This window comes from Ciconia boyciana, chromosome 4 (assembly GCF_034638445.1).
Source record: "Ciconia boyciana chromosome 4, ASM3463844v1, whole genome shotgun sequence".
In the NCBI taxonomy this organism is placed as follows: domain Eukaryota; kingdom Metazoa; phylum Chordata; class Aves; order Ciconiiformes; family Ciconiidae; genus Ciconia; species Ciconia boyciana.
The window spans coordinates 72,818,923-72,844,960 of record NC_132937.1 but is presented as its reverse complement, the minus strand read 5'-3'; the positions used below and the strand labels follow the sequence as shown (position 1 = coordinate 72,844,960).

Genomic DNA, 26,038 nt, shown 5'->3' with positions numbered 1-26,038 from the left:
ATTCCCAATATAGTATCAGTATTCACTAGATTAAACCATAATCCTGATAGTACATCCTGTACAAATCTTTTATGGATAGGTAACTTTAACAATGTAAGCTTGACCACTCAAGACTGAAACAAAGAGTATATGGAAGAGAGAGAAGTAATAAGGAAAGGATTATGAAGAGGTATTCTGAATTTTATTCCATTACAAAGCATTGATAAATGCTAGAGAGAGAAACTGACTCTTTCAACCCTTCTGAAGTGTCTTTATTTTTCCTCTCCTAGTAATGCCTTTGCATTTACTTGTGGGCTTCCTGCATAGCCTTTGCGAGCTATGTTTGCTCTGTTTCTCCTTGTATAGACCTACTCTACCAAACTACGTATCTTTCTATAAAGTTTTTTCTCCACCAGAAATTTCAGTCTCATCTTGCAAGAACAAATTCAGTAGACCAGAGCAGTGAGACTGATGCAAAATGGTGCAACTGAGAAGGAAAACAGACTGGACATCATTATAAAAGCTGAAAATCAGTAATTAGTGATCATGAATAGTAGTCATTAAAATTCCAGGCAGAAAAATTACAGAAAGGTTGCTAGACCAACAGATTCATTAAAGTTAAATCCCCAACTCTCTCTCCTGGTCATAAAGCTCACTTACTGTGACCAATTTTGAACTCTGGGAAGAAAAATTAAATAAATTTGCCTCTTCATTAGCATGGAAGGAGCTTGAAAAGTGGGAAAGCCAGGGCTAATTGAGCCATAAATTAGTATTTTGGCTGCCTTCTAAGTGCCAGGCATTATCAAAATATCAGTCTCACTAAACCAATTAAACACGCGACATGCGGGTTTCCTAGCACAAGGAATTTAGGCACCATGGATATTATGGCTTCCTGTCTAATATTACTTTGTGCACATACTTGCATGAAGCATTATGATGAAGCCTTAATTACCTGAATTTTACCTGCAGCTTTTTTTCATTGGCTTCTGCCTGGCTTAGGGCAAAGAGTGGAGTGGGCTCACTTAGTGAGCAGCAATTCAATAGTTTGCTTTGTCTCAGCATGGTTCCCCAAGCTGTACTTGTGGCTCTAAAAAAAGAATGGCTGATTTCCTTCTGGGGTTTTCAGTGGAGGTCATCCAGCTTGGGCGTTTCACAATAACTAACCAATTTTCTGCCTGCCTGGTGAAAAGGCTGTACTATGCTGTTAGAAGATGTGGGAATTTAGATCTTGAGCCCATGGATATTCCTTAATCTTGGGTAACTAATTTGAGCCATCAAGGCTTTTTAAGAGACTTTAGTACTTTTACATCAGCTCCCCAAGGTGCACAGGAGCAAAATTTATCTAAAGTGATATTTTCCTGATTATCACTCAGAAACTTAGCAGGAATGGCAGGGAAAGTGGCAGGCTTTGGAGAAGCACTCAGCTGCTTGAAATGGAAAACCTTTTCCACACCTCCTTCCAGGAAAGGCAGCAGAGTCCCCAGAAATCAGAGACTTCCTGGTCGTGCGTCGCTGTTGCCAGGGGACTGTGGAAGCTGTCATGGGGCAGGGGCACTGCAAATGGTCATGTTTCTAAAGCCACCAGTTGTAATAAAGCGGTTAAACCAAAGCTGTTGGGGTGGCCTTGAACCTAGTATTTCTTAGTTTCTCAGTGTTTGGAAGGTTAGTATTTTAACACTGAGTGTAACTTCTGAGAGACACTGACTTCAGCTCCTCAATAAAAACCTTTCCCCCATTTTCCATCCCTGATCACAGGCTTTAAGAGCTCACTTGAGTTTTGGAACAGGCCTACGTCCCCTTACTTTTGTGTGCTGTCACAGCAGCGTGCAAATACAGGAAGAAAGAGTAAAGGCAGCCTTGCAGATAGTCTGAGTGTGAGTCTCTGATAAGTAGTCAGGGTTGGCCTAATTGGGACCTTTCTCAGCCTTTCTCCCACTGCTTTCCCTGTGATTTCAAATGCTGAAAAAGGCAATGAATAATGAATAGCTTGGAATAATGATTTATGTCGAGTCCTGTTTATTGAAACACCTGCCAACTGTACACAAAACACGTGGAGGGCTATTTCAGAATGAGGTATCCACCCTGGAGAATATACAAAACACCTACATGCTATGTGTGGATGACTTGGGATTTTAATGGAGGACTGACTGCTTTTGGATGGTGACATAACATCCTTTCCCCCAGGAACCAAACATGTACATCAGTTCATCCAAGCAGTCAGAGAGCAGTGCTGTGCTGGAAAGCCATGTGAGGCCCTCTGACCCAGCTCCTGGCGTTTCCATGCATCTGTGAAACAGTGGGACAAAGCTGGTGGCTTCACTCTCCCCAGGAACCTAATAGCAGTGTGGGGACAAGCAGTCCCTGGAATTTGCAGGTCTTTCTTGAAGGACTTGAAGTCAAACAGTCTCAAAACCAGTACTGGAGTCTATAAAGTGACACATTTCACAGCAGTCCTGATCTTCAGGCACTGCTGAGAGGTGCATCTTGGAAAAATAAAATTAGTTTCCTAAGGCAGATACCTACAGTCCCAGGCTGTAGGTGAAGGTCATGTCACATGTGCAAGGCAAGAACAAGTCTGCCTTTTTTCACCCCAGAAGCAGTGTAAATTGCAAAATGTGGGCAAAAAGGCAGGTAAGGCACAAATCTGTAGGCTTGACAGACTCTCAGTCACCAGTTGTGTGAGTGAGTGGGAGGGCTGCTTCCTCTGACGACCTGGCTGGCAGCAGAAAATGGCATTTCTTCCCTTGTTCCTTCCTCCCGCTCTCACCTTTGGAGAATGCACAGGTTCAGTACTTCCTGCAGCAGCTTTTGCATCTAGGACTTTGCATTTAACATCCATACCAAAGCAACTGGTTGGTCTCTGATGTACAGGGAGCCAAAGCCTTCACAAGGCACACCTTTCACAGACTTTGTTGGCCATGCATTATGTTTCCTGAGGAACGTGGCTGGCATCCCTGCATCTGGAGGCTGTTCTCACACAGGCCCTGTTTGAACGCTGTGCCCCTCCCCGTACAGGGTTCTCTTAAATTCTCCACTCTCACCACAAGTGATTGCTCCTGGCTCCAGGGGTTTGCAAGGGGAGGAGTGTCATCTGACAGTGGCCAGACCCTCCAACATGTAAAGCTCCTGCTATGAAAGCAAGTGTGCAAAGGGCTGCTGTAAGCAACAGATAGGGGTGCAATGATAGTCCCCCCAGAATGCTCTTCTGTGGAGGAGAACACTGTGAGTGATTAGAGGCAGTAGGAACAGGCAGCCTCATACTGCTACCCAATCGAAAGACCAAAGGCAGATTGCACTGCTTGCCCACAGTGAAGGGACATGTGCCTCTCCAAGACAGAGAGGGACCAAGAAAGGCATGACCTCAAGGAGAAGCCAGTGGCAACAGATGGGAATGTGGCTCACTTAGGTGAAAAGCAGTTATAAGACGTGACCTCCAACCATTCATAGAAGAAAAGGCCTAAGCAACAAAATGAGAAAAGCAGAAGGGCATGGGTGTTCAGCTATGAGCTCTTAACTACATCCGCCTTGGCTTGACAACACTGGCCTGGCCGCGTCTCCATCCTGATGGGCAAAGAAATGCTCAGCAGGTGGCGGTGGATATTTGTTCATCCTTTGTTATTCCAGTGTATTTTTGTATCTCTCAACCTTTCACCTTGACTCTGGGCCATCCCCTCTGATTCCCATCTTCCTCCTGAAGGTGCTTTGTTAAAGGTATTGAGATGAGGTACTTAAGCATCAGGTAGCTCTTCAAAGTTGATGTTACCATGGCAACATTTATTCCAACTTTTTAATGAGACCCCTGAAATATAAAGGCTTCCAGCAATGCTTACTGAATGTTGCCAAGGCAACCCGGGTTTTCCTCAAACTGTCTGGTTTTGTGGGATTTCAACCATACAATGCATTTAAGCTGAGTTTTAGTTAATCAGCTGATGGTTGTGTGCAGATGGGTGTTTCAGCAATGGAAAGGACTGCCTGCTGCCGTTGTAGATTGAGTGTACAAGCATTTGAAAGCCTCATCAATTCCTTTTGATACTCTTGATCAAAATCCCATGCGGAGACCTATGCCTCTTCTAACAAAACTTTCCAAGTCTCCATGTCAATGTCTCCATGTCTCTTGCCCATATCTCTCCTTGTATTCAGGCACGAAAATAGTGATTAAAAAAAAAAAAAAGAAAGAAATTAACCAAAGTAGCCACATATGGCCTTTGGTGGCCTCTGAGAATTACCTGTTCAATTTGGGACTTTTCTGGTCAGTGTCTTGCAACAAATCAATGGCTGATCCAACTCCCAGTTCTGTGGCTCTGTGAGAGGGCAAGGATTAATGATGCCTGTCAGTCACCTGTTAACAAGTGCCTTGCTACGGAGATTACATGTTACCATATGATGTGACTACTGAACCAGGAAGGGCTTTGTTTTTTTAGTCCATGTGCTATGACCCAGGTGATTATGTGGCTGAGGGCAGTTACATTTTATCTAGATGTTGGCCTGCTAAGGGAAAATCTACTGACAGGCAGTGGTGCAAAAGGCAGGCAGACCTACATACATTGTAAGCTTCAGATTGAGAGCAGGGAAAAGAAAACCAAACTAAAACATTCACATGTCGCAGCATGTGCACCAGAACAAACCAAACTGACTCTGTCACTCTCCATGGGTGGCTGTAAGAATAAGCAGATATCCAGGGCAGGGGATTAACTGGGGTCAGGCTGGAGATAGAAATGGGAGAAAGTGACCCAGATAAAGACAGGAAGGATTTAGAGGACAACTGTTGCACTATCTAGTGACCACAGCATTAGTTTTCTAGCATTTTTGAATACCAGAAGCAAACTGATTTGTCTGAGCTGAACATTTGCAGCCCAGGGGAACTGCCAGGGGAGTGCTGGAAAAGCATCTCTGGGGGCTAGTCATCTCCAGCTTCACCTGGGATCTTAGCAGGGCTGCTTTGATTGCTTTGCTGCAGGGAGAGCTGGGAGCTGAGAGCCTGCCAAACGTGGAGGGAATGTCATCCCCAAGGCTGACAGTGCCAAGTGAGACAGAAACCTTGCACAGAAAAAGCAGGGTGATGGATTATTCAAGTTTTCTCCTGGGAGGAAAGGCATCCTCAGAACTAACCTTAAATCCCTCTGCACAAACCAATGACACACAGTGAGGCAAGCGCCTCCAACACTTCCCAAGCTCGAGAATTAACTTTTATTTAAGCAAAGCAGTACCAGCCAGCCACCTCTTGGGACAGAGTAAGGCACACACACGCTCTCATGGCTGTCTGTAATTGTCTTTGTAACAGACAAATACGGTCCCTCCTGTGCCCAGGTATCTCAGAGATGCACACAGTCCACAGATCATGATGAAGTCAGCAGGAGCTGTGATTCCTCCACAGCTCTGGAAAGGCAACGCAACCAGCCCACTCCAAAGGCCAAACTATTTCCTTACAGGATGCAAAGCTACATGGCTGAGTAAACCACCACATCTGCAAAGATGGAAAGCTCCATAAACACTTCTGCCCTTCAAAGCCTCTTGCTCTAACAGGGGATGGATTCAGACTCTAGACTCCCAGAGCTCTCACCTCCTGGGCAGCTCCAGCATGCACTCTTCCCCTGGCCAAGATCCTTGGGGTCCTTCTCTAGAAGGGGCTTAGCAAGAGACCTACACCTGGACAAATGCCTGCCCAGTGTAAAGTAAGCTTTGCTGCTGCTGCAAACCAGGCACTTCTGGCAAAATCAGATCCTTGTTTGGAAAACTTTCTGTTCCATCCTGTGATAAGAAGAACCCATCAGGCCGCATCTGTTGATCAGTGCTGAATACAGAAATAACATCTTCTGTGTTTTGCTGTCCATAAAGCCAAACATCCTTTGAAAGCTCAGCAGCCTGAAGGCAAGGATGAGAATAGACTCTGAATGGCTGTGAAAACATCCTGAAGTGACATTTTCTTCCCCCAAGGCTGAGAGAGACGTAAGCAGCCAAAAGCCCTGGTTAGACCTTTGTGCTCTTGCTGACTGCTGTTATCAAAAGACAAGACAAGGAAGACCACGCAGGGCATGGTTATGCTGTAGATAAACCTGTGAGAACTCTAATAGACAAGCTTTCCCTTTGACTACAAAACAAATTTGAGAAGCAGGACAAACATGGTGAGCATAATAGCTCTGTGAAAAGGAGGCAAAGCGTACCCAAGATAATAAATTTAATGCTACCTGAAATACATGGCTGATGAATTGCTTGGAGTCAAAGCTGATCAGTAAGGTCATTAGCATCTGAATTTGAACAAGGAGCTCACAGAGGTGTGACAGGGGATCAGGTAAGGGCAACAGTCTGTTTTGTGAAATACAGAAGTCAGCCCTAGATGTTTCCCTTTGCAGACATGGAGTCTGTTAAGTATAAACTTACTCTGTCAGGTAAAAAGGAGTTTCCTTGTAAATCCAGAGCCATACATGAAAGGCTCCTGACAGGAGGCATCTCCACATGCAGGAAACCCATAGGCCTCCCAGATCTCCATTGCACTTTAATGCATCACCCTGTGGCTCTCAGGTAGCCAACAAAAAGAGGAAGGTCCTCTCCTCCCCTTCCCTATAGAGTGCAATGTAGATGGGGAAAATCCTTTCTCTTTCACAGGAAAGGAATTTCCTAACTGTTGCAGCCCATCTTTTTGGTCATGGTGTTCAGGCTTCTTTAGCAGTATGCAGGAAGACTTTGCAAGGAGGACATGTGCAGTTTACAAGTATCAAGCAATTATTGATTGGCTAGCAACACAAAATATTGCTAGGATTTAATGAGCAACTCAGACAAGCATCATGCTCACCATCCCTAGAAGACACCTGAGGAGTCATTGGTGGCCAGGAAGGCATCAGTCAGATGGGGAAGGGCTGGCCTCTGAGGATCCCTGGGACACAGCCTCTGTATTGCTGGGTTGCTTTCATTTCCCAGGTCACTTGACACAAATAGCTCTGATGACTCCATAAAATACCAGCTCTGTTTTTTTTCACTTTATGATTTTATATCTTTCCAAGCTGGTGTTTAGTCCTTTGAATCCTTCAGCATCTAAAAAACGCTGTCTCAACAAGCTTAGTCCTGTGTGTGATTTTTTTTTCTTATTTTTCTGGAGACTTTCTTACAATTACTTCAGCAACTGCAACCAAGGGGACAAAGGGAGTTGCAGATGGGACAGGGCCTCTGGAGGCATGTTGTGGTTTGCACAACGAGGGACACATATTTGCTGCCACGATTTGGGGAGCAGCAGAGAGGCGAAAGGCAAATGTATGAACAGTATAATGTGATATAAATTCCCAGCTGATTTTTGTGTGGCATCTCCCAGCAGCAGAAGCAGTTTAGGCAGGTCTCAAGGGGACTCAAGTGGAGCAGAAGAGGAGGTAGTGTCATAAACAGTTTTGCATGGAAGACTATGGCAAAGGCCTATTTCATGCCTGAAGTTTGCTTTTCCTGGGGACAGGAGCCTGACTGCAGAGGATAATTCTGCCCACAGTGCCAAAACAATCAGGAATCCTCCAGATAAATGATGTCTCCCTTGGGGTGTTTCTGCAGCTCCAACAACCCAAGTGACAGAAAAGAGGAAATCATGACACAGACAAGGTTCATGGTAAGGGTTCAGCAGTACCAGTATCCTGTGTGCTGGAGAATCAGTAATTAGGAGGCTTCTCCAGGCAGTTCTGCTTCATGCATTAGCCTGGGAGTTTGCAGTCATGCAGTGGTTCCTGCATGAAACACACAAGAAGTAAACCCAGAGGCCTCACAGAAGAAAGCACACACCTAGTGATGCAGCTCAGTGTGAGATAATGCAGTCTGCTTTTGAGGAGCTCACATCTTTCCTGGCTCTTCTTGGGTAGTTTCTTTGCATATGAACTGTGAGGGGAGGAAATAGACCATGAATGTAGCTTTAAGGTGAGCAGACTGGTATTTTTCCAAAGTGAATAAGGCAGTTCTGGCTTTACTACTTTGTTAGCCAATAAGTACTGCAAAAAAATAGCATAATTTAGGATCAGAACGAACCAAAAAGTCCAGGCTACTTCAGGACTGTGGTTTACCTTGTGATTTTAGAGACCAGGCTTTTTGGATCTTGAGTGCCAATGAAGAGTAGAAGTGGCATGGACTCAAGTGGAGCAGGAGAGATGTAGTGAGATAGACATTTGGCATGGAGGACAATGGCAAGCACATGCTAACTCAGCTTCCACATTAAGGACATGACCAGAAAGGGCCTGCATGCCCAGGGTACTCTGTAGGGTTTAAATGCCTGCCAAGAAGTTTGCAATTGCAACATCTCCCACCCCAAACAATGCAGACAACCATATGCGCTTCTTAGGGCATGAACACACACAGAGACACATAAATAAGTAGCTCAGCCATCCAGAGGAGCTGGGCACTGGCACCATGTGGTTATCATCATGAGCCTGGGAAGTAACTTGATCAGGAGAGAGCCTGGACCCATGGATAGGCAGTGGAGATTCTTCTTTGAAATTTGCTAGGCCAACACATCATCTTGCATCTTGGTGAAGCTCCCTGTCTGGCTGTTCTTACAGCACACTTGCCATGAGTATGTGCATCCTGTTGGTGCCTCCATGATCCCACACTTCTGTGTTGTATCCCAAGGTTTGGTCACTGCAGTCCAGCAATGATGGGCTGGAGCTCACAGGGTTTGCTGCAGTTTCACAGCAGCTTTGTGTCATGCTAAAACGTACCTCTGTCCTTCAGAGATCTCCTTATCTTCCTTGTAATGTAGCTAATCTCTGGTCTCTGCATGGGTTCTATGTTTCTCCTTGGCTATGGAAGAATGGGAAGAGAACAATGAAACAAAAATTTGGCCTCTAATTAAAGAAGAGTAGGGTTTCAGATGCCCAAATCATAGTTTATTTCAACTTATCTATAGAAGAGGAGTCAAGTCAATGCACCATGGGGTGGCAATCCGGGATAAAACAAGTTGAAGGTGTTTCCACTTTGCTATGAACAACTGAGTCACTTGGGCCAGGCTGTGCCTTCCAACATGTACTCAAGAGAGCTGAGCTGAATCAGAGGGGGCTTTCTGGCATGCCTTTTGGCCAAGAAAATGTCATTTTTTGGAAGAGTGGCTGCATTGGTCAGGCCTGCTCCCAGCTACAGCATCAAAAACAAGTTTCAGGACACACCTGAGTCAAAGCTGCTCTCTGGAGAGATAAGGGTTGAACACAAGTGATGCTCTGAGGGGGAAGAAACACCTCCCCCTGGTGTGGAGACATCTGGGCATATGGTGAGCCAGCCCCACTGAGTAGCCCAGCCTCAGCTCCTGGGAAGTGGAAGGCACACCTGTGATGGTATTTGGAGCTGTGCCAGGCAGCAGTGCGTATCTGGGTATCTGCACCACAGTAACTCTGCAGCCCTGCTTCTTCATCCCTGCTGTGGCAGTAGCACTGCAGGGTCCTGCACCTGCAGGCTAACTGCAGCAAACTGGGCACCCTGCAGCTCCCCAAAGCACTTTGGAGAACAGCTGGGTGAGGCCTTATTTGTTTCTGTTGTGAGTCAGAGCTGCTTCCCCATGGTCTCTACATGCAGGTGTCCGAACCTACACACTTCTGCTCTCTGCACACGCCGTGTGAGCTCCCTTTCAGGCAGCATTTGTGTCCTTTTGCCATGTGCTAGCTTTTGCCCAAGGCCAGCCCTTTCTTCCCTTTCAGCCTGAGCTAAGCTACATAATGCCAACACTCCAAAGGAACAGCTCTTCCAGCACTGTTTCAACATTGTTTTGTAGTGGCAGCAAATACATCATAAAATCTCTCCAACTACTGCATGTGGTACTGGAAATCATCTTGTTTTGACCAACTACCTAGAAGGAAAAACTTGTGCTTTTGGTAAGCAGTCTGATTATCCCCAGCAAAAGAAGAGTGATTATCTATTATTTTCACTTCTGTTGTTGATCAGTTATGATAAATGCAGGAGGTCTGTATGTTTAAAAGATAGAAAAGAGCCATTATTGTCTCAGCTATATAATGCAGTTCAGTGGTTTTGCAGTGAGCTCACAATCTACTCCATAAAGTTTGTGTTTATTTACCCCAAGAGTCTGGGTTTTCTAACGGAAACAGAAACTCTTCCACCTGTAAGCAAACTGTACTTTGAGTCTCATCCCGTTTTCTCTTCTCTTCCCTTTCCTTTCCCCTTTTGTTCAAAGGACGAGAAGAATCAGGTGTTGATCACAAATGCTTGGCTGCAGATGGTGAGTAACCTGTGTTAATAAAGAAAAAAACCCTTTCTAATAGTAAGTGATTGAATGTGATTTTTTAGCTGAAAAGCAAGATTGCTGTCTTTTAACCTGTCTATAATGTGAAACAAGCAGGCATTTTGAGTCCTTTGAAATTTCTCTCGTGCTCCTTTTAGCCTTGAAAATTAAATGCAAGAGACTACATTAATCCTTTGGGCAGACCTGTTGGCCTTTGGAGGGTGAAACCAACTGTGTTGTTAAGCCAGTGGATGTAGGGATCTAGTAACAAAGAGCCCAAAGTTATGATCACACCGTAGCAGAAGGAGAGACTTTTTAAGGGGCTCAAGGCCCTTTCCAAGGCCAGTGACAGGGACTTGTTGTGAAGGAGCCAGACACCCAGTAAGAGTCTGGGCACCCTGCACTCATGGCTTCTGGGCAAATCCCCACCTCTGTCTGAAAGGGGGAGCAAGGGATGCCCCCATGGAGGGCAGGGCACAAAGATCCCCAGCACTTATCCCTGAACACAGAAACAATGCAGCCATGCTGGACCATGTGGAGACTGCTCATGCTGGGTGGTGGGGTGGCCAGGGACTGCAAGGAGCCCCATGCTGCATTGCTGCTGGCAGTGCTCAGGCACATCTGTGGGAACATTGCCTTCCCTCCTGCTTTACAGACCTCATCCATAAATATTCCTCGTCCCTCTTCTGCAACCTGCTCCACCTGAGGAGTGACCTGCACTGGTCACGCAGGATAAGCAAAACTGATCTTCACTGAGGGCTTTGAGGGAGGGATTTTCCTGTCATGTCTGCTGCTGGCAGTGTACAGTGAGAGATGTGGTCTTTTCTTATGGTGCGTAAACTGATCTCTCCTTAATGGCTTGTGCTCAGTAAAGATGCAGCTCTGGAGGGAAAAGCCTGTGAGAGACTTGAATGATTGAACTAATTCTGCTTTGGCTTTAGCAGCCAAACACTATCTCATGTTAATGGGTGCAACTGAACAGGCTGTTTCTTCCTCAGCTACCTGCTGGGATTTGCAGCAGAAATGAGTTGTTTTCTATTGCAAAAACTAACCCTGACCAACCTATGGGACTACAGGATTGTTAGGACAGAGCCTGTGGGTGTCCTGTCCCTTGCAGAGGTGTTCTTCAGTTATAGCACCGATAACTGTTTCCCTTGCAGCCCTCCCATAGAGCTTTGCTGTAAGTCACAAGGTTCAGCACAAAAGCTGTGCCTGCACATTTCTTGAATTAACTGTTTGTGTTGGGGTGGAGAAGGGGGGATCAGAAAAAACCCCTTGGGATATGAAGTTCACTTGCCTCCCTCTCATAGCAAGGTGGTTATTAAAAGAATCACCCAACCTTTGTAACAAATTAAATTATATCCACCAAAGAGGGACTCTGAGACCGTGGTCCATGTACCACTGACAATACCCAAGTCATTCAAACCACCTCAGCTCAGAACTGGCATGCCTCGTGGAGGTGCCTACTGCCAATGTTTCTGCCAGCCCACCAGAAAAGGTTTGGGATGCCTGGCTTCAGACCACAAGGTGGACGGATTAGACACTAAATTAAAATACAGCTCACAGCATTCAGTTGTCACACTGTGAATTCCTCAGTATATATACCAACCTTTCTTAATAATTAAAGCCGAGCGTTAAACTATTATCATACTACTGCTATTGCTACTGGCAAAATCCATTCTGGTCTCATAATATTCCAGACAACTTAGAAGACTTTTACCAGCTCATATAATCTGATGTATGTATTTGCCAACAGTACTGGGTTGATGTTTACTTGTCTTGGGATCAGTATGAATACCCAGGGGTGCAGAACTTGCGATTCCCAGCCGACCAGATTTGGGTACCAGACATTCTTCTGTATAACAGGTAAGCAAGATGCACAATGGCCGGTGGGAGCCTAGAACTAGAGCATTAGATGCTGGAAATCAGGCATGCTTCACTGATATTCTGGGGCTTTTGCCATCTGGGGATTTGGGTCTTACTCTTGAAACAGTAACAATAAAAGCAAACACGCACCAGCTAACAGATTTTTCTAATAGCCAGTCTAAGTATTCCTTGCTGTAGTTCTTCAGATGCCTTCTTTACCTTTTCCCAGTGAATGCAGAGAGAAAACAATCCATATTCTCCTTATAATTACCATGGCTCTCCTGGAAAATTATTATCATGTCTCTGCCGTAGTGTTTCCGCCTGAACTAAACAAATGGATTTTCTTCTCACTTTCCTCATCACTCATATTTTATAAATCTCTCTATCATACCTCTTCCCCTCTGAACATGCTCTAAACTGTTTTTCCTCCTCCAGAGCTGAATCCAGCTCTCTAGCCAGCACTTCTGCAGTGCTGAATGGAGTGGAAGCTCTCTAGACAGATGTCTCCTTAATGCTTTCCAGGAGGAAGGGATTTTGGCTTTGCTCTGATTAACATCTTAGGTTTGGACTTATTTTTTGATCTGTCACAAACCCCGGATGTTGTACTTCAGCCTTGCTGTCTTACTAGATTTTCACTGATCTGTCTTTCTCTGACAGTTTTAAGGGTAATACTTTCTAATCATCCAGACTGAATTTCATTCTGTTGGTTTCCCCAGTTCACCAAGATCCATTTTCCATTCCAAGGCCTCACTATAAGATATCCGAAGGAGGTTTGGAGTGACCTGGATTGTTTAAGTGTTCTTCTTTACTTCAGCTTTACTCCTCACAATCTCTTTATTCCTTTTCAGTCTCTAAAAAGGAAGCATATAGCCTGGTCCATATTACCGTAGTTTGTTTATAAGAACATGATGTAGCAAAGGCTTTGTGAAGTTCAGATTTATCACCTGCCTCTTCTTACTAAGTCAGTAAGAAAATTAGATTGATTTGATGCAGTTGGCCCTTGACAAACTGTGCCAGCTGTTTTCACCTCACTGTCTTTGAAGTTAGGCTGATGTGTCTATAATTTCACCTTTAAAAAAAAAAATCAGAATTCTCTTTGATCTTTCCTAATTCACTGAGCCCTTCCCTGTTCTCCACGAGCTCTCACAGATAATTGTTAATGGTTCAGAGGGTATTTCAGCCAGTCCCTTCAGTTCTCAAGAGTAAATTTCATCAGCCCTGCCAACTGCAATCTGTCTTATCTACATTTCTTTAACCTGTTCCTCCCCTATTCTGCCCTGGACTCCTGCCACTGGGCAAGAATTAATTGTGGTGAACCACAGTTTGTGAAGAGTGAAGCATAGGGGGTGCAGGATGCCACAGCTCTCTGCATCCTGTTGTTTGCTTTCCTTCCACAGCAAGTAATGGATCTATCTGGTCCTTTGTCTTTTCTTTGTTTCCTTGCATTTATAAAAACCTTTCTTGCTGTGTTTTATGTGTTTTGATAGTTATCACTTGTTCTGCACTTAGCCTTTTCGATTTTATCCCCTTTGTTTTGTGCTGGGGACAATACTGAGGACCAATGACTCAGACATTAATAAAGAGTAGGTCACAGGAGGGATGGAGGGTCTGAATTTTCCACATCTGGTTGTGAGATAGGGTGTGTAAGGTGGTGTAGTCATGCAACATAGACCTGCACATATAGCCATGACAGGCAAGGCTCTAGAGCATCAGCCAGGGGAACCACCCGCAATTAATCTCTTCGCAAGAGAACCTCTGGATCAAGCCCCCAGGCCTGCTTCCTTGAAGAATTCTTGTCCTTGCCTGGCTCATTACTCCCTTATTTTTATCAGAATTGCTAGAATCCTAAAGAAATTCTCTCTTCTTGGTCCCTTTCACCTGGTTTCTGCTCTTCGAGTCTCAATGAATCTCCTCCTACAACCCCCAAATCTAAAACAACTTCTCCCCAATGCTTTCCTCCATTGCTTGAAGCAAACCCTTGGCCCCTCTGCATCCTAACAGACTGCAGAATTGTTGCCTCAGGCCACCATTACTCTTACGACAGATGTCTGGGTAACAGTTAACAACAGGCACTGTGAGCTGCCTGATTCTGACAGCAACCCCAGAAAAGCCTCATCCTCCCGACTGTCTGGTCTTTGGGTACAGCTACTGTGACACTTTTGCTCCTTTCACTTCTGTCTTTGTTCTGAGACATCCAACAGCTCTGCCTCTCACTTCTTGGAGGACATTGCAGCGCACAACCAGCATGCCTGAGTGCAGGCCAACAGTGTCTATAAGAAGTCGAGATACTGATCGAGGGTGGACACTTCACCCAGGTGTAGGACCTTAATTCAGATATTCTGTGCATTAAATTCAGCCAAAAGGTTATTTTTATGTTGACAGTTGCTACATCTTAACTCAAACGTCAGCTTGCTTTTTCTTTGCTTTGTTTTGTTTATACTGTGTTATAGTGCGGATGAAAGATTTGATGCGACATTTCACACAAATGTGCTGGTGAATTACTCTGGATCCTGCCAATATATTCCTCCAGGTAGGGCACAGAGAGCATTTTTTTGCTTAAAGTCAATGTGTAGCTTTGAATAACTACAAGCAGTTTTCCTTCATGAATGAAACCAAGGTGTTTAGAAGCAATCTGTGGAAATTTTGCAAGCTCTATAATTATGGGACAAACCCACTGAAATAATTTAGGTCCATTATTAGTGGTGTATTTCCACTTCACAAATCAATAAATCAGTCTCTTGAGCAGTTTGCTTAGAACATTCCGAGGCCCACCTGAGGCATCATCTAAAGCAAGGTGGTGTGCACCCCCACATCACGTTTCATGTGCAATCCAATTAGCTCTTTCTTGAGAGTGAAGAGGTATGTGACCACAGGAGACCCCGAGAGCAGCACTCCCTTTGCAGTGAAATCCTTCCTGCCAGGCTGAGGCTACAACTCCAGGTGAAAAGACAAACTTAGATTGGTCTCAGCCAGCCAGACCCGAGTGTCAGCCTGCTTTCCATCTGTATTGCCAATTCAGTGCCTGTAGGGCCCAGCAGCCAGGACCTACCAGCAAATACACAGACTATCCCCACAGTCACTCGCTGTGGTGGACAAGAAATGCCCAAACTTTGTGTCATAGCTGCTGGCAGACTGACCCCAAGCATGTCCACAGGGCCCACCAGGGAACAAGTGGGTCTTCCTTGATGGCTGGTCCTCTGTTGATCCCTACCCCTGAGACCCCTTAAACCATCTCTGTGGTTTCACTGGGACAGGCCCATGGGTAAGGTTGCCCTCCAGGGAGCAACATGAGACAGGAATAAAATTGACATGTATCAAAGCAGAGCCTTCTCCATCCCTCCAGGTAGGGAGGTAATGCAGAGGGTGCCTATATGGGCAGATCTGGTGTCCTGCTCATCTCTTGCCGAGCTACAAACTCCATGGTGAAGAATTGGTTACTTAAGAACTCAATAAAACAGTAAAGATAGAAAAAGTAATAATGGAAATCTGTTGTGTAAAGCACAGGAAATCCTTTGTTACAGGGATTTAAGTGCTGCCAAGCTACTTTGCAAAATTTTAGAAGGAAAAAGTTGGTAATCAGCCTACTGACTGGCAACAAGGGGTCACAGAAGCAGCTAGTTTAATCAAGACAGTGGAAAACATGGAAGTGTGGAAAAGCTGGTGTTTCGAAAGCTTCATGAAAGTTTTATTTCTCATGACTGAGAGCATGCTGTACTCACTGCTGCTCTCCATTAGAGAAAAAAGATAGGTGGAGGAGTAGAGAGAAAGGACAAGAAGGGGACAGCTGTCTGCTAAGGAAAGGAGCAGAGCCAAGATTCAGGAGAAACTGGCAGAAAAGCCTCCATGTGGCCCATCCAAAAATGGCCATGATGGTGGGAGTCAGACCTCCCAGAACATAAAGGGACAAATGAAGGGAACCCAGCCACCCCAGAGCATCAGTGTTTGTGCAGGGACATGGTCTTGCACACATGGTTGTGCTACAATGCCCTCAGCCTTTGCAGCAGCAGGCAAAAACAATAATCAAGGATCTCTGTTTGGGGGATTTTATCTTCAAAAGGTATGGCTCAAGCACTTACTGCAAAACATCAGACTCTGCTCAGTTAGGTGACTCAGAGCTGGGATTCACGTTAGTTGGTGTTTTAGGGAGCACACAGAAACAATTACTGCAAACAGGTAAGCTAAGTGCAGTGTTGGAGATAATTTTCCAATGAAGCAGAAGCTGCCTCTCTTTCAAACTGTGCCTCTGAGCTGGCCAGCACGTGGTGAACTGGGGAGGTAAGGTGAAGGCTGCAAAGCTGCAGGCCCACAGGGGTAAGGGATGACACAGGGATGACCTCTGTGTTTTGCCACTGGCTGCCAGTCATGAAGGCTGCACAGATCATCTTCCCCACTCTCCAAGCCCTCCATGCTGCCGGGCACAGGCACAGCTGTGGTCCGAAGAAGAAAGTTTGGACCATCCATTAGGTTTTTTTCTCTTGTCTTAGCTGAAAAACAACAGCAACAAAAGAAATAATTAGATTGCAACAGTATAGAATTATTAATCTCTTAAGCTGCTTAAAATGTCACATGAAATAATGATAGTGGACTAGACACATCCAGAGTAAAATTCAAGGCCCAGGTTAACATACAGAAGATAAAGACCAGCACCAAGCAAGGTTTAGCATAACAATGTATTTTCAAGGGACTGTGGGTCTAATGCAGGGCCTAACAAGGAACTCCTTTCAAAGAGCTTGTCAGAGTACTTCCAGCCACAGTGCGTGACATCTATGTACTCTACGCTCCTGTCAAGCCCTGCAGCACTGCCTGTGATCTGCTGGGGACAGACAGCACTAGGAAACAGGCTGGGCTGCTCCTGAGTGGCCGGTGTCCTGGGCAACCTACCTCAAGGATGCAGTGAAAGAGAGAGGCATCTTCACCGGTGCTCCAGGAAGGGAGGTCATTCCACTCATGGCAGCATCTTCCACCTGTGCTACTTGTTTGGTTACCCCATGACTACATCACACAGACTTTTGGAGAAGAAAGTTGCTCACAATCGATCGGACAGATAAGGGTAGAGATGAATTGCAGCCTGCACATGCTTCATTCTGACTGATTTCTATCCACAGGCATTCTGAAGAGCACATGTTACATTGATGTCCGCTGGTTCCCCTTTGATGTGCAGAAGTGTGATTTGAAGTTTGGATCCTGGACTCACAGTGGCTGGTTGATTGACCTGCAGATGCTCGAGGCTGATATTTCAAACTACATCTCAAATGGAGAATGGGATTTAGTGGGTAAATTGGCTGGCCTAAAAATTTTTGGTAGTCTAATTTTCAAAGGCAAACCCCAAATATATAGAAATGATCAATCCCACTGGGACATGAAATACAGATATTAAAAATTTCTATGTAAGAGGCAGCAAAAAAAAAAAAAAAAATCACAGATCAGAGACATCCTTTCAGCTGCATTCACTGAACTCTGTCTGAAAACACTGTGTTCTGAAGCAATTGCCTGCAACTGAGTACGTAAATGAAATCTACTGGTCCTGATGCATCTGAGCAGTTTGTCAGTACTAAACTTGGATGTGTCTCGTGTAGGTGCACGGAACACTACTGTCACATCTACTCTAACATGTCAACCAAAAATTGATTGGTGTAAAAAACACTATTTCAGCAAAACTGGAATGAGCTTTTACAGAGATGAATCTCTCTCACCCAGAAAACCATCAAAGTGTCTACCAGTTCATAATAACTGCAAATAGCTGCAGTTCAGTATGTCTCTCTTCCCTTCTGTGCTTTGGAAGATACCTGTATTTTTAAAAGAAGAATCTATGCCCAGAACTACTTATTCAGAGTGAGCCCCTAGTGAGTTATTTTGAACCCATTTATGTAGGTGTAAGTCAGAAGCAATGCCATGGAAATTGATAGAGCTTAGACCACCTTAAGGACAGCTTGCAGGAAGGATATTTCATCTTCTAGTCTGCATATGGAGACAAGAAAATGTCATTAACTGTCACTAAACTGTCACTAACCAACTGCATGAAGTAGTTCTACCATTCAGGGCATCTGACAAATAATACAGTAAGAAACATAATCAGTATTCAGTTTCATGAGAAGCTGAAGGACTCTGTAGTGAATTCCTCCTAAAGTCCATCCATTTCAGAGCACTCTTGACATTCCAGTGCTCTTTTATAGTGGTTATTTCTGTCCAGTAACTTTGCATATCTGATTAAGAGACTGGCCTGTGGTTTATCTGCCTTCAACGCTGAACAGGGGTGGACAAAACAGGCCCTTATCTAGCTTATACAGCAAAAGCATTAAGTAACAACTCAGTCAAGCCATGGCCATAACCTTTATGGAGACTTTGCCATGCTCCTGCCAAAATGTACACATTGTCACATCTTACATCATATGCACAGAAGCAAAAAAGAGGTGAGCTATGATGGCATGAAAGATACAAGGTGCTGAGTTTTTCCAGCTCCCCTGACATTTCCTGTGCTGCTGCAGTCCCTGCCACACAGCATCTCAGACAGTCTACTGCAGCTGGGTCACCATGGCCAACCCTGCTGTACAGCTATATTGGACAACTATGTCTCTTAACCTTCAGATATAGCAGACTTTAAGCTTAACTTACACCTCTTTTGAAAATTAAGCTATATCCTCTTTGTTTTTCCTGACAAAACAAAGCAAATATGTATAAGAAAATAGCAGAAAAATGAGAACCGGTGGCACTTGTCACACAGAAAATCTGCTGCATGGGCTAGTGAACATGACATCAGCTGTTTGTCACCATTCCCTGGATGAAGGAAGGCAGAATGCATGTTTTACTGAGTTAATCTTTGTCCGCTGCTTGCAAATCTTTCCTTGTTGAGACTGGGATGCTCAGAACAGTTTTCATCTGGCCCAGATGAGCTTTCTTGGCTAAGCCAGGTTCTAATGACTCAGAAGGCATGAAAATAAACCCTAGAAAACACAGAAGGTAGACTAAGAACGGCAGACATCTTGCACTGTAGCCTCAGACGTTGCTGAAGACATTGACACACTAAGAGTTACCACGGCTCATTTAACCCTGTAGTGATGTATTTCAGCTTTCAAACAACATTGAACTGAGGCACATTGTCCTTTGTTCCCTTTAATCTATTCATCCATGTGTGCATCACTGGCCACAAGTGTTAGAAAATGTCTTTTGCCTGGTAACTGATTTGGGGGTGTCTTTTCTCCCTTGTCAATTGCCACAGGACACTTCAAAACACTCTTCAATGCACAATGTGTGGCAGAGATGCCACACATTGGCTCGTAAATGATCAGTTCTTGGACCATTCCAAGGGGTTATCCGGGAGTCCTGCACCTCTCCCCACTGCTCTGATCTCCCTCTCTGTAGGTGTCCCAGGAAAGAGGAATGAGATGTACTATGAATGCTGTAAAGAACCATACCCAGATGTGACATACACCATCACCATGCGCCGACGCACCCTCTACTACGGCTTGAACCTGCTCATTCCCTGCGTTCTCATATCTGGCTTGGCACTGCTTGTTTTCCTTTTGCCAGCTGATTCAGGGGAGAAGATTTCTTTAGGTAAGTGCAAAGAATTCATTTCTTTCATAAGCACTTCCTATAAAATGGAAAATAAATATCTCATGGTGCTTGATGAATAAAGATTTCCCTGGAGGAGCACTAGAAGCACTTGTTTGGTTGCAGAAACCAAGGTAACAGCTTTCTGTATGGCATTCACACATCCTGTGCTAAACACTTCTAAAATCTTTTGGATTTTACCCTGGGATAAGGTAGAACTTGTCACTGGCACAGGCAGCAGTGATAGTACTCCGTCGTCCCTGTTTTTCTGTTCTTTAGTACGTCTCAATGCATTTCACAGCTGATTAACTCTGTTTTTCGGATAGGACATACTAAGACACAGAGAGTGAAGGGTTGTGAGCAGCAGCAGCTGGGCAATGGATTTTCACCTTCCCAGTTCAGCTCCCAAAACACCAAGCCATGAGTCCCCCATGAATGCAAAGTAGTGACAGCCAAGGAAGGGCTAAATGAGATTTACTGTTGTGTGTGTCAATAAAGACAGGAGGGGTGCTTCCAGAAGAAAACAGGGGAGAGCTGGAAATACACAAGACTGGCCCGGGTGAGATCTTAAGAGTTAATTGTGCACAATTCCAATCAGGACAGAGACCTTTAATCACATGAAGTGCCCTCAGTGTTAGTAGGACAAGCAGGGATCTGAGCATCTGTCTTACAAGGAGTAAAACACAGGCTGTGGGGGATACAATTTCTGTCTATGAAAGATAGGATGGAAACAAGGAAAAGAATTATTTGAGTTGAAGTACAATGTTGACACAAAAATAAGAGGTAATAGATAGAACAAACAAATAGCTACTTTTAAAACAGGCTGCAGGTCTTTGGAGGGTGTTATATAATTTGCAATAGCCAAAAGCTAGATTCATGTCTGTGCAAGTATCTCCAAGCCCTTAATAAACATCTGGGCTTTGTTTGTGCTATGTTTTGGAAAAGCAATGTAGTTTACCAGTTCTGCAAGCTTCTTTTCACTCGGTAGGGAAGATTTCTCCATTACTTTAAGAGGAGCAAGGGTTTGGGTGTAATTGAGAAAAGTGAAAAGGCAGCAGATAAAGTTGCATCCAAAAATGCTCTCACTTTATGGAAGTTCTCATCTGCACTGACAGACATGACGTCATGCGTTCGGCTTAGCCATAGATCAGGACAAGGTTATATTTAATGGCAAAGACATCAGAGGAGCAGCTGCAAAGTCCATGTTCCTCATCCTTCCCCTCTGTGTTCACCCCCTGCAGGTATCACTGTCCTGCTTTCCCTGACCGTATTCATGCTGCTTGTGGCTGAGATCATGCCTGCAACTTCTGACTCAGTCCCACTAATAGGTAAGTTGGTTTTCTCTGCTCTGTGCACAAGGTATGATGCTTCTCAAGAGCTGTTCAAAGCCTATTTGAGGACTGACTCTTTTGGTTACTATAGTTTTGCATTTCAGCAATGTCAGGACTAAATCTCTGTCTGGGCTTTATTGTTTGCATGTATGAAAACGGCCTACATGAGGGATACAAAAAGGCTCTGGAAGTATCAGATAAGCTGGTAACTGCGAGGACTGAGGGGACACAGAATCAATACACAATGTGGAGGTTTGGGTAGGCAAAGCACAAAGCCAACACCACCAGTGCACAGGCACGAGTAGGATACTGCAATAGTACTCAGCCCTGGCTCTGGATTCATTGAGTCTGTCTATAGAGTCCCTTCAACAGCTCTTTGGATGAAGCTGTGTGCACAGAAAGCTCTTGAAGGTCTCAGTGCTGCTGGCTAGAGAAAATTAATCTTTCTTCTTCCGCATCACCCACCCTCCCTGCTGCTATGCATCTCTTCCCCACCTGCACTCCTCTTCTCTTCTCTTCTCTTCTCTTCTCTTCTCTTCTCTTCTCTTCTCTTCTCTTCTCTTCTCTTCTCTTCTCTTCTCTTCTCTTCTCTTCTCTTCTCTTCTCTTCTCTTCTCTTCTCTTCTCTTCTCTTCTCTTCTCTTCTCTCTTCTCTCTACCCCAAGAGCAACTCAAGGTACTACAGTCAAAATTCAAATATACCACTGGAGCATTTTTAACGTGCTGAAAACTATGGGACAGATTATCACCTTGGGAACGTGGGCCAGACAGACATTGTTACATCCTCTGTTTTCATAGGACCATCCCTTTACCTTGATCTCATGGGGTCTCCGTTTCTCAACTGTGAACTGCAGAAAGTGTTATTCCCTGACGTCATAGCAGGGTAGAGAAAATAAACCTGTTCTGGTTTACAAAATAAAGTATGAACACCACAGGAAAACTCAGAACCTGTTTAATTATCATCTCCTGAGCTAAGGTCTATCTTTGCATACAAATAATGACTAAAGTACACATTCCAGATAGTAGAAATAAACAAAATATTAAACAATATATCTATGTGCTGATGGAAGGTGCACCTCACCGTTGTATAATTGAAGCCTCGCACAAGTTATATCATGAACAGGACAACAGAGCATTTACTCAGACAACTTCATTATCTCACATCAAGGATTAAAACCTCAGACCTAACTGTGGGGACAGAGGGTGACTATGCAACAGTAAGGGCAACAGCACCCATACGCAAGAGTTTCTGAAAGCCCCCGAATAACTTGGACATCTTATTGCAAGTCAGCAGGCCTCTTGCCTCTGAGTCACCCCTTCTCCAGGTGAGTATTGGCTCAACTGTTAGGACCTCTCACATCTTTTCACCCTTTTTAGATCACAAAGTCAAGGACATGATAAGGGAGTCTCTTCTCACGAATATGCCTCTTTGACAGCATGTATTGTTGCACATTTTCTCCTAATGCGCAAATAATTAGAGCATATCAAATGTATTAGAAACGCACCTCTTGAAGTTGTCATATAGGTCAAACAGTCTGTTTCTTTCATCTGTTCATTAGACAAATTTTATCTTGTGAAACACTGTAAAAGAATAATCCTTGCACATGGATTCTTTGTAACACCCTGGAGACTGACTTCAGGTATCCAGATGAGGGATGTCTAAAACAATCCTGTGGCTACTGTCATCTGATGCTTCCCTGTTACAGCCCCAAAGCAAACTGAACCTTGACACACTGGGGTGCACTCAGGCTGTGTGTTCTGAAGCTCGACCATCCCTGTGCAATGGAAGCTCTTGTTTCATAGGATCACAACACAGTTCAGGTTGGAAAGGACCTTGGGAAGTGGAAGACAGTGTCAAAAACCTTGCTAAAGTTGATGTAAATGGCATATACTGCTCTACCCTTATCTGCAATTATTGTCATTTTATTATAGAAGGCAATCATGTTGGTCAGACATGATTTATCCTTGATAAATGCAGGCTGGCTGTTCCCAGTCCCCACCTTCTCCCTCAAGTGTCCAGAAATGTTCCCCAAGGACTTGCTCCCCAATTTAACCAGGGACCAAAGTCAGAAAGACAGGGCTGTAGCTCTCTGGATTGTCCTTTTGGACATTTTTTAATATGGGTGCAAGATCTGTCTTTCACCAGTTGTCAGAGATCTTACCCCAACTCCGTGGCCTTGCAAAGATACCCTTAGGACTCTTGGTGACACCTATCTGGTCCCATGGACTTGGGCAGGTTCAGATCTCACAATCAATCCCTGACTCCATCCTCATCCACTGCTGATTATTTTCCTCGTCCTTGAACCACGTCTATAAGCACTGAGACATAGGAAACCTTGATGGCGAAAACTGAGGCAAAGTATGCACTGTCTTGGTCTTATCTCTGTCCACTGTCACTAAATCATCCTCCCCATTCAGCAGCAAGCCCATGTTTTCCTTGTTCAGCTTTTTACTGTTTGTGTGGCAGTAGAAACTCTTCCTGTTGCCCTTGACTCCCTTGGCAGTCTCAGCTCCTGAGCTTTAACATTCCTAACACGAACCCTAATGCCCAGGCAATGCTTCCAAATTTTCCTTTTGCAGCCTGTCCCTGCTTCCCGCATCCCTCCTTCTTCTGCACTGGAGCTCCACCATGAGTTCCTGGCTTAGCCATGCTTATCTCCTGGTGTGTTTGCTTATTTCTCTGAGTAATAGAAGGGACTTTTCTTGCACTTGGAGGCCGCTGTACTTCAAGTCCTTGCAGTTTTCTTGTGCTGCTTTATCTTTCAGAGCTTCCTCCGGTGGGATCCCAGCTACTAGTTCCCCAAAAAATGAGAAGTCTCTTCACCTGAAGTCCAAGGTCTATACTCTGCTGTTCTCATTCCTCGCTCCCTTCATGGTCTTGAACACCACTATTTCATAATAACTACAGCCTAGGCTGCCATTGACTATCATGTTCCCAACCAGTTCTTCCTTGCTAGTGAAGAGCAGAGCCAGCTGTGCCCCACCTCTGGTTGGCCTGTATCTTGTATCAAGAAGTTATCACTGACATCCTTCAGAAATCCTCTTGACTGCCTGCATTACACTGTGTGGCCTTTTCAGCAGACATCAGGAAAGTCCAAGTCCCCTGTAACAACCAGGATCTGTGATACAGAGGCTTCCCTGAGTTACTTTAAGAAGGCCCCATCCCCGTATCCACTGTGTTTAGGTGGTCTATAATGCAATCCCAGCACAGCATCACTCTTGTTGGCGTCTTCACTGAATCTGACCCACAAGCTCTCCAGCAGCTCTCATCCATCCCATAGACGAGCCCTTCACATCCAAGTGGCTCCTTCACATAGAGGGCAACCCATGCAGTCTTTGCTCTGTTCCCCCTGAAGAGCTTGTACCTATGCATGAGAACATTCTGGTAGTGAGAGGTGTCCCTCCACACCTCAGTTGTCCCACCAATGTTATTGTTTCATGACCACACGCAGAGTTCCAGTTGCTCCTGCATATTTCCCAGACTTCATGCATTTGCTCACTCTGCAGGTGAGCCCCTCCACCTTGTTTCACCATTCCTTTCTTGCTCTGGCCACCCAGCACCATTTTCTTTCAACCCTTGTCCACTGTTTCTCCATTTGAATTTGGATTGTAATCTCCCTTCCACAGTATTCCTAGTTTAAAGGCCTGCTCCTAACTCCTTGCTCCACCCCAAATAAGCAGGGAAAGACTGCTCACCCATTTGACTTCTGCACCCAAACAGCCCTTGTTCAGCAAGTGCTCAAAGCTGGGCTGTGTGGTTTTACATGATCTTAAGCTCTGAAAACCTTATCCTTACTCTAACAGGGTAGCACAGCATAATCTCTCCACAGTCATCTTATAGGTGACCCCAAATTGGATATTTTAGCTACTGAACTGGATATACCAGGTTCTTCACAGTTCTTCAGTGTGACTCTCTGGTCCAGTTGAAAATTTTCAGGAACTAGTGTCAGGAAAAGGAAGACGCTTGGACAGCTTGTTCAAGTTTTGGAGAATCAGCATGGTTAGCACCAGGTTACAGGAATAAACAAATATTCTAAAGCATGTGGTTTGAGTAGGATGCAAATAATTTGATCTTGAAGTAGAAAGATCCATTGCTGGCCTGCAGAAAAGCCAGTGTTGCTGGTCTTCATGCATGTGGGAGCAGATATGCTCTGAATACGTGACCCTATGCACTTTAAAAATCTGCATTATATTCTTAGGGTCTGGGTTTCTAAAAACAAACACGCATCCACACCTACCTGGACCTGGATGAACACTCACAGCCTTTGCTAGTACAAAAACACTAGTGCCTAGCATGCTGTAGGTCTTACTTTTCTCTGCCTTCTGAGCTCAGCTTTAACTACTTAACTGTAATAACACGGGAAATTCTCACAGCTGCTGTTTGGACTGTCTTTGTGGAGGGAGAAAAGGAAAGCTGGTCTAATATGACACCAAGAAAAGAACTAGCTTCTGAGGTCTGATATATTTGCAAAGAAATGTGGAAATCATATCCTGATTCTTCTTAGGAAAGGCCACTCTCCCTTGACCTCAACTTACATTTACAATAAATGAAGCACCTCTAGCCTAAATAATCACAAGCAAGCAGGTGGGGCAAGACACTTGCTTTTTTCTGCCTCTCTGCAAAGTGGCTCCCCCCTTCCTTGGTATGTCCTCTGCATTCTGCATCTGTTTGTAAAGCTGCCCAGAGCAGAGACTGTCTTACTCCGCACATGCAACTTCCCCACACGATGGACTCCCATTTCTGTGTAGCCTACTGACTGTTGTGTTAATACACCTTAAAAACAAGCCAACTTCTTTTCTGTAAAGAGCAAGTGACAAAGCTTAGCCTAGAGATCAGCAGCAGGCTTCTCAATGCCTTTGAACACCAGGACCCTGCTGCTCCTCTACACTGCAGGGTGATGTGTAGAGCTTTCCTTTCCACAGTGAGCCAGCCCCTTTCTGTGCCAAGAAATATTCCAGTTGGACAGGGTGCGTCACTACATTTGCCCCTTGCTCTCACTCAGCTTTCTTGGGAGCTTGCATTCATGTCAGTAACTAGCTACTCCTTGCCCAGCAGCATGTCTGCTCCTGTCCTTCTCCAGGAGAGCCTCCCTTTTTGGGGGAACAAGATATTTCCAAAAATC

General features: G+C 44.7%; 1 protein-coding gene across 1 annotated transcript in view; it reads left to right on the top strand.

The window, feature by feature from the left end:
* Positions 1 to 26,038, top strand: part of LOC140650839 (neuronal acetylcholine receptor subunit alpha-7-like) — a 63,974-nt gene that overhangs the window by 23,837 nt on the left and 14,099 nt on the right. The window contains exons 3-8 of the mRNA XM_072859640.1: positions 10,121 to 10,165; positions 11,925 to 12,034; positions 14,485 to 14,564; positions 17,140 to 17,307; positions 19,394 to 19,588; positions 20,827 to 20,913. Coding sequence (XP_072715741.1) covers positions 10,121 to 10,165; positions 11,925 to 12,034; positions 14,485 to 14,564; positions 17,140 to 17,307; positions 19,394 to 19,588; positions 20,827 to 20,913 — 685 coding nt within the window. The remainder of the gene's footprint in view (positions 1 to 10,120; positions 10,166 to 11,924; positions 12,035 to 14,484; positions 14,565 to 17,139; positions 17,308 to 19,393; positions 19,589 to 20,826; positions 20,914 to 26,038) is intronic.